This window comes from Toxorhynchites rutilus, chromosome 2 (assembly GCF_029784135.1).
Source record: "Toxorhynchites rutilus septentrionalis strain SRP chromosome 2, ASM2978413v1, whole genome shotgun sequence".
NCBI classification, from domain to species: Eukaryota; Metazoa; Arthropoda; class Insecta; order Diptera; family Culicidae; genus Toxorhynchites; species Toxorhynchites rutilus.
The window spans coordinates 308,011,353-308,018,274 of NC_073745.1; the positions used below are offsets into that span (position 1 = coordinate 308,011,353).

The 6,922-nt window shown below is 42.6% G+C and overlaps 2 protein-coding genes across 3 annotated transcripts; one reads left to right on the forward strand and one right to left on the reverse strand.

Moving 5' to 3' along the window:
• Positions 1-4,160: 4,160 nt before the first annotated feature.
• Positions 4,161-5,274, forward strand: LOC129770251 (polyisoprenoid diphosphate/phosphate phosphohydrolase PLPP6). Its single transcript, XM_055772956.1, has 2 exons — positions 4,161-4,416; positions 4,498-5,274. The coding sequence occupies exons 1-2, from the start codon at positions 4,393-4,395 to the stop codon at positions 5,155-5,157; spliced, it is 684 nt and encodes a 227-aa protein (XP_055628931.1). The 5' UTR covers positions 4,161-4,392; the 3' UTR covers positions 5,158-5,274.
• On the reverse strand, positions 5,263-6,922 carry LOC129770250 (acylglycerol kinase, mitochondrial). 2 transcript variants are annotated; one of them, XM_055772955.1, is made up of 4 exons: positions 6,854-6,922; positions 6,646-6,771; positions 6,447-6,582; positions 5,263-6,385 (listed from the first exon to the last, which is right to left on the reverse strand). In XM_055772955.1, the coding sequence occupies exons 2-4, from the start codon at positions 6,753-6,755 to the stop codon at positions 5,321-5,323; spliced, it is 1,311 nt and encodes a 436-aa protein (XP_055628930.1). In that variant the 5' UTR covers positions 6,756-6,771; positions 6,854-6,922; the 3' UTR covers positions 5,263-5,320. The 2 variants fall into 2 exon arrangements, with proteins under 2 accessions (XP_055628930.1, XP_055628929.1); XM_055772954.1 differs by having other exon boundaries at positions 6,834-6,905.

Below are 6,922 nucleotides of genomic sequence, written 5' to 3' on the forward strand. Positions count from 1 at the left end.
TTTCAGTGAGTGGCAAAGTGTTTCTCCGGCACGTCGCATCAAATGTAATTTACTGAACAACATGTCACAAGCTGGATGGGAAGAAATTTTCCAACTGTGAAAGCTGTGGCGAGTGGCAAACGCAATAGCTAAACAGGAAGGTTTAACCGAACAAGATGGGAATATCGAGTGATAACAAAAACACAACACCAAAGGTTCTTTTCAGAAACATCAACATATTCATGAAGAGTAAACAGTAAACTAATCCATTTTTAAGGTAGATAGGTAGGTATTCACGTAGGAGAAGAACATAAAACAATATATTTAAAATATATATTTAACAAAAGCTGTCCCTTTTGTATAGTCCTACGTCACTCCGGTTATGTCCCCGACATTACCCACCCGTCTTTTTGTAGATCAGCAACGATGGCTGCTAGATGGGCAGTCGACTGGGATAGGGAATCCATAGACTGGTTCGCATTTTGTCTGGAATACGGCTGTTCTGCTTCAGGTGACCACTGGTTTGAAAAATCCGAAGGTTGATGATTCGATCTAAGCCCAGGAGGGAGTCCAGATGGAGGTGATTTTCGTGTCTGTCGTTGGCAGGGTAGTGGGAGCGGAGCAAGATTTGGTACTGCTCTCAGCTGTGGAGGTGATAGTTCGGGAAAGCCATTCAAATCAATAAGTTATTGCTTCTTCTTCTTATATTGTGCTGGTTGATTCCTTTTTGTAGCTTCCATCCTGATGCGACGATACTCCTCACGTTTGGGACAAATCATGTCGGTTGACATATGATCTCCTCCGCAGTTTTTACATTTGTAGACATTTACTTCTTTGAGAGGACACTTTTCTGTAAGATGTTGATTTGAGCAAATATTGCAATTTGGCTTCAGATGGCAATTACGAGTACCATGGCCAAAATTTAAACAGCGCATACACTGCGTAATGCTCCGGTTGGGTCCTTTATACAACTCCCATTTGATTCTCAAGCTGCTGATTGAACGAATGGCTTGCAATGCACCTAGTGATGTGCTACCTTTAGCAAAATGTACCAAATAGAGGCAGTCACAATATTGTTTCTCTTGATTTCGTCGGTTCATAAGGAAAATTGCCTGTGGTTGCAGTTTATATATATCGCGAAGTTCCGCTTTAATGTCCTCGGTTGCCATGACAGGAAGCCCTCTGATAACTACTTTGAATGGCTTCTCGGCTGCTATGTCGTGTGTGTAAAATTCAATGCTGGCCTTAGTCAAATACGTTTTAACTTTGTTGTAACGTTCGCGGGTTGATGTCACAATTTTTATTCCCATCCTTGTAAGTTGGTACTCAGCGTTTACGCTGATCGCTTGTATTGTCCGCTTCAGATTTTCCAGGGGACACGATTTCACTACCAAAGGGGACATCTTTTGTTCTATCGGGTGATTGCTCGTTGTATTTTTCTCGGGTTCTGCTTTTTTTTTTATCTTCGCTTATTTTTCGTCGGCCTATTTCCGCCACTTTAGTGCCAATCACCGACATCAGGGAGGCGACTCCACCTGTTCCTAGACTCAACAACTCATGAGCCGGGCCAACTTCTTTTACTTCCGCTCCGAAGGAAGACGTAACCAGAGATTTTTCGCCTCAGAAAATCCCAACGACGCCAGCTGGGATTGAACCCAGGCCGATCGGATTGTGAGGCTGTTACGCTAACCATACAACCACTGGCGCCGTCGGGTTCTGCGTTAATGGTTGTCATTTCTCGAACCGACGGATGGTCTTCTTCCGCATCTGCTAAGATCGCAAATCGGTTCCTGTTCCAGTTTGATTCGCTAACGGTGTCTTTTTGAGATGCCGGCGGACGAATAGAATCGCTGCTGTAACGTTTATCCCTCTTTTCGTTAGGACTTTCCTTTGAATCGTCAAGATGTATGCTTTTTTTCTTTCTCTTTCCTCCCATTTTCACTTTCAAACTTCACTACACGCTGTCTACCGCTGTTCTTGTTGTTCTTATTGCTGATATTGTTACTGCTGCTGCTGCTGCTGCTGCTCGTTGCTTCGCTGCTCATAGTGATCCCCGATAATCGTTCGATTAATCGATTAATCGAATACTTCCTACAGAAATCGATTATTAATCGAACGAATACTGCACAACCAATAATCGAAGCGAACGAATAATTTACATCGATTAATCGATTCAAACCCAGAGCAAAAAAACCGTACAGCCGCTGCAGTTTTATCCTGAAAATCAATAATTATCTTTGACGCTCTCCTAAACTACTTCTTCTTCTTCTTCTTTAATGGCACTAACGTTCCTAGAGGAACTTCGCCGTCTCAACGTAGTATTACTTGCGTCATTTTTATTAGTACTTAGTTGAGATTTCTATGCCAAATGACACGCCTTGCAATGCATTCTGAGTGGCAAGCTCTAGAATACGCGTGATCACAGTGCAAGTCGGAGGAAATTTCTTTGACGAAAAATTCCCCCAACCAGAACGGGAATCGAACCCGAACACCCGGCATGTTAGTTATGACGCTAACCACTCGGCCACGGGAGCACGTCCTAAACTACTAAAAGAAGTTCAATGCCGTCGATGCGAGATGAGCTTCGTTTACGAGTTTAGGGGAGCGTAAAAGATAATAATTGATTTTCAGACGTAATGAACACTTTTTTGATTCCAGATGGCTTTCTAACAAATGAGAAATATTAGTCTAACTAATTATTTCTCTCAGTGTGACGATTAATCGATTAATCGATTATTTGGATCGAATAAGAAACTGCTTAAAAGTATTCGATTAGTGGATGAACGATTAATTTCAAAAATCGGGGATCACTAGCTGCTCACTTGCTTGCGAACGAGAAAAGATGCCGTTTGACGCGGAAATAAAAACACAGAAACAGCGCAAGGAACGATAGGAAAACCACACAAAGATATCCAAGTTGGACAGGTGTATGGCACGATTATCGCTATCTCACTCTATCTACCGTCATCGCATATCTCACTATCCCTCTGCTGTAAAAGTTCATCATCGACATCACGATATGTCAGATGGTGGTAAGTTGGTAATTCGCGATGGTGTCGACGTCTGGTGGCGACTTCAAATTAGGGCCATAATTTGTGTCCCAAACTCGGTAGTGTAATCTCTATCAGATTAGAAGATGCGAAGCCGGTTTTTGAATTTTAAAATTTGAATGAAAATTTACACATCATGTTATTTAATCACTTGAAACACGTATTTCTGACTTTCATTCAACCATATGGCTATACAATTCCAAAATTGTTGCTGATTTTTTTCATTATAATATAAAATTGTCTTCATAAACAATTTTCGTATGAGACTTTTTCATCACCTGCAAACAAAAATGTTTTTAATTCAAAAAGGATACTAATTTGATATGGAAACGCTAATTTTCATTCATAATTTTAATTTTGAAAACGTTCATTCCGACTGAAAATCAGCTATTCGTTGACGTTCCCCTAAACTAGTAAACGAAGCACAATGCCGTCAACGCGGATCGCTGTTTTGAAGAAAACAAATACTGGCAAAAAATGTTGGCATCAAAAACATGGCGGGTGCCATACGGCTGAAGTTGGATTACCACTGGTGGGGTCCAATCTTGGATCGAGGCGCAGCGAAAGTAAACTGAACTGGACTGCTCAGCAGTCCGATGTCGAATGATAAAAGTTTGCCTCAGCGGGATCCACTGTTTATACTCTAGGCAAGTATTCCCGTTCATTGTTCTTCTTTTCCTTTGTTCACAGAGACTTTAAATCCTACGATTTCCCCTTCGCTGCTCGTCGATAAGTTGCTCGTTATTGACAGCTCTGTTCGGGAAAGCACACAAATGGACAGAACAAATGTATGGGAAAATTGAAACGCTTAAAGTTTTCATGTATTTTAACCATTTACAAACCAGGAGATTCTAATGTATAGCATATCAAACAAATCTTAGGGAATTTCCGATTCGTTTACTATGTAAATCGCCAAAATCCGTTCGCGGCAAAAATAGTTATTAGCGTTAACTTTATTTCATAAAAACGTGACCTGTTTTCTGATTTGACACCCTTAATGAAAGACGTAGTTCTACGTCAAAAACACCCTCTATAGTTGTCAAGTGGTATGCGGACGAACCATAATAAACTTGTGGCATAAAAATGAATTTGATATGAAAAAAACATTCAGTGTATCATTTAAGTTGATAGTGTACACGGCGCTGAATGCTTCAAGTGGTTCCCAAATATTGAACTTCATTGTGTCGTATTTGTCTGTTCATTATATTTTGAGCCAGATCTTATCACCTTGATAAGGTAACAGTATTTATTCAACGATTGTAGGATTCTGAAGTTTTTTAGTACCAGAAATACGGCATACGAACTTAAGGATATTTCTGATTGCCGAACACACAAATCATCGCAGGTTGACACCGCGAGCGAAATGAAGCAAAATCAACAGGACAATGTAAGTACTTCATGGCGAGTTCCAACCGATGACGAATATTTAAAATGCGTCAGCGTTTGAATTTTGGATCCACTCTAATAGATCGACCCGAAAACGCGAATGGAAAAAGATCGCGAAGATCGAAAGCTTCCACCGGCGCTGAAGAAAATTCTGGCTCTGGATGTCGTGCTCACGAAACGATTTGTAAGCTTTATGCTAAACTTTGTACCGTTCCGATCGTTAAGGACCCATTGTAAAGTTTTGGAATATTCCTGCCATGGTATCGCTTGGCTGGCCGGATGGCTTGCCTTCAGTTGGATGATCGACAAACCGGATTGGTACCAGATGCAAGTGAATCTGTTTATCGGTCTGCTCACGGACATCGTCATGGTGGCCGTTGTCAAGGCAGCAACCAGACGCAGACGGCCGGCTGTCAATGATGATCCATTCTGCATTGGACCGGATAAGTTTAGCTTCCCCTCGGGGCACGTTTCGAGAGGCGTTTATATCGTTACCTTCCTGACCTGGTTGGATCCCGTGAGCATTGTTTTGTGGCCACCGTTGTTGGCCTGGTGCGTATCGTTGTGTCTTTCCCGGCTGTTGCTCTACAGACATCACATTTTGGACGTCATCGGTGGAATCTGCTTCGGACTGTTCAACGCTTTCCTCATCTCGCTCATCTGGTTTGATCAGGAAAGTTGCATCTGGATAATCTCACATATGACCGACGAGAAGATATCGGGAGCGGAGTATGGGGTCTAATGTACCAAAGGGATACAATCAAGTGTTTCGAATTGGAAGTCAAAATGTAGATCTTGATATGCTTTATAAATAATATGAATGTGATAGCAAAGATGACATTCACAGATTGCACAAAAATTGTACATTTTTGTCACTAACTTTTAATACTTAGCTATAACTTACATCAAAATGTGAATATTTCCACTGTATTTGGTATCACCGTTATTCGTACTGGTCTAACTTCGTAAGCTTCGCTGTCGATGGAATAGAACATTTCAGTTTCAGATTCCGTTACCTTCAAATTTTGTGGAATTATTTCCAGAGTTCGGATTTCTAGAGCCTTTTCGGTTGGACATTCGATATATCGCCGATGCCAAAGTCGAGGCCAACTTTCACCCAGGAAAGTGAAGCCAGAATCCACTGGTGAACCAATCCTTAAACACAACTTTGGCTTATTTCCATTTTTTTCACTGTCAATGTTGGCCGTTTGCAGCACCAACTCCGAAGGGTTAATCTCCAGCTCGTGTGCAATGGAGCACTCGTTGTTTACCACTTTCGTGTAGTCGATACCGTCATCCTTCTTCCTCTGCGGTAAAAACACCGACCACCATCGTCTTGGTTGTTCTTTCCGTTGCGTCTGCTGCTGAATGTCCTTGTAACAATTGCTACAACCGGAGCAAGGCTCCGTAAATGACACCTTTGCTTTGCAGTTCCACGTATGTCCACCATCGAACGCGTTGAAAAGAAAAGCCGTATAATCCCGCAGTGACCCAGTGTACCAATATTTATCCCGCAGAGCTAAAATATCCCGAAAGGCACCCCACTGCAAGCTTCCGATCGCATAGACTGGCTTCTCCGGGACCTTCTCATCGGCCTCGTTGGGCAGCACTTCAATCTTCATCACGTCCATTTTCTCCCGCTTCCCCGCGACCACCGCATAAGCAGCATTTGCCATCGCCCGAACGTTTTCAAGCGTTGTCGTTTGATCACTTGTTTTGAACAACGCTGTGGCCAGGCTGTTTGTACGCCCCACCGGCAGGACACCGATCGGACACTGGGCACCGTCAGAGCGACGTTTGAGTCCGGAGATTGCCTCCGAAATGGTGCCATCGCCACCGGCAACGACTATGGCATCTGGGAGGGAAGCCAGTTCCTCAACGTAGCGTCTAGCATGACCTTCGGAATCGGTTTTCACGATGTCAATCTCAAAGCCGGCGAGATGGAGGATCGGTTCGCAGTAATCGTGGAACTGTGTCACGGAAAGAATGAGTTTTATAAAAAGTATTGAACGAGCAATGCACACAATTTACATCTTCTTCGCATGACCGTCTGTTGGCGGCAGGATTCAGTATAACCAAAACCTTTTGAAGTCGCTGGGACACAGGAACTCGAATATCGCCATACTTGGACGCTTCCTCGCAGTAGTGACGCATCAGCTGTTTGATTCTGAAGAAAGCAAGTAGTGGGTAAAATGAATTGGTGAAGGAAAACTACCATTCACATACGTACTCATATTTCTCGCTGGAATACGATACGCCATACGCAACTGCGCTGGCCAGAAACGTGGACTTTTTCCAGTGTTTCCGGACGCCTTTGGCGAAACGTATTATAAATGCCATCTTCCTAATGTGATTACTTTAATAGAATTTCGAACACATGAAATTTTAATTCAAAGCATTAGTTTTTTACACGATTACATGAGATATTTGACTCCAACCGGTGTTATCCTGAGACGAAACCTGACAACTTGTTCCGTCTTCTTCTTTTTGTTTTTTCCACGACCAAG

Excerpts from the sequence above, each read along its gene's own strand:
- LOC129770251 (XM_055772956.1), top strand. The coding sequence starts at position 4,393 with ATGAAGCAAAATCAACAGGACAAT. Across the intron at positions 4,417-4,497 it reads AGCAAAATCAACAGGACAAT|ATCGACCCGAAAACGCGAAT; the intron begins GTAAGTACTTCA and ends CCACTCTAATAG.
- LOC129770250 (XM_055772955.1), bottom strand. The coding sequence starts at position 6,755 with ATGGCATTTATAATACGTTTCGCCAAAGGCGTCCGGAAACACTGGAAA. Across the intron at positions 6,583-6,645 it reads TATTCCAGCGAGAAATATGA|AATCAAACAGCTGATGCGTC; the intron begins GTACGTATGTGA and ends TGCTTTCTTCAG. Across the intron at positions 6,386-6,446 it reads GACGGTCATGCGAAGAAGAT|TTCCACGATTACTGCGAACC; the intron begins GTAAATTGTGTG and ends TCCGTGACACAG.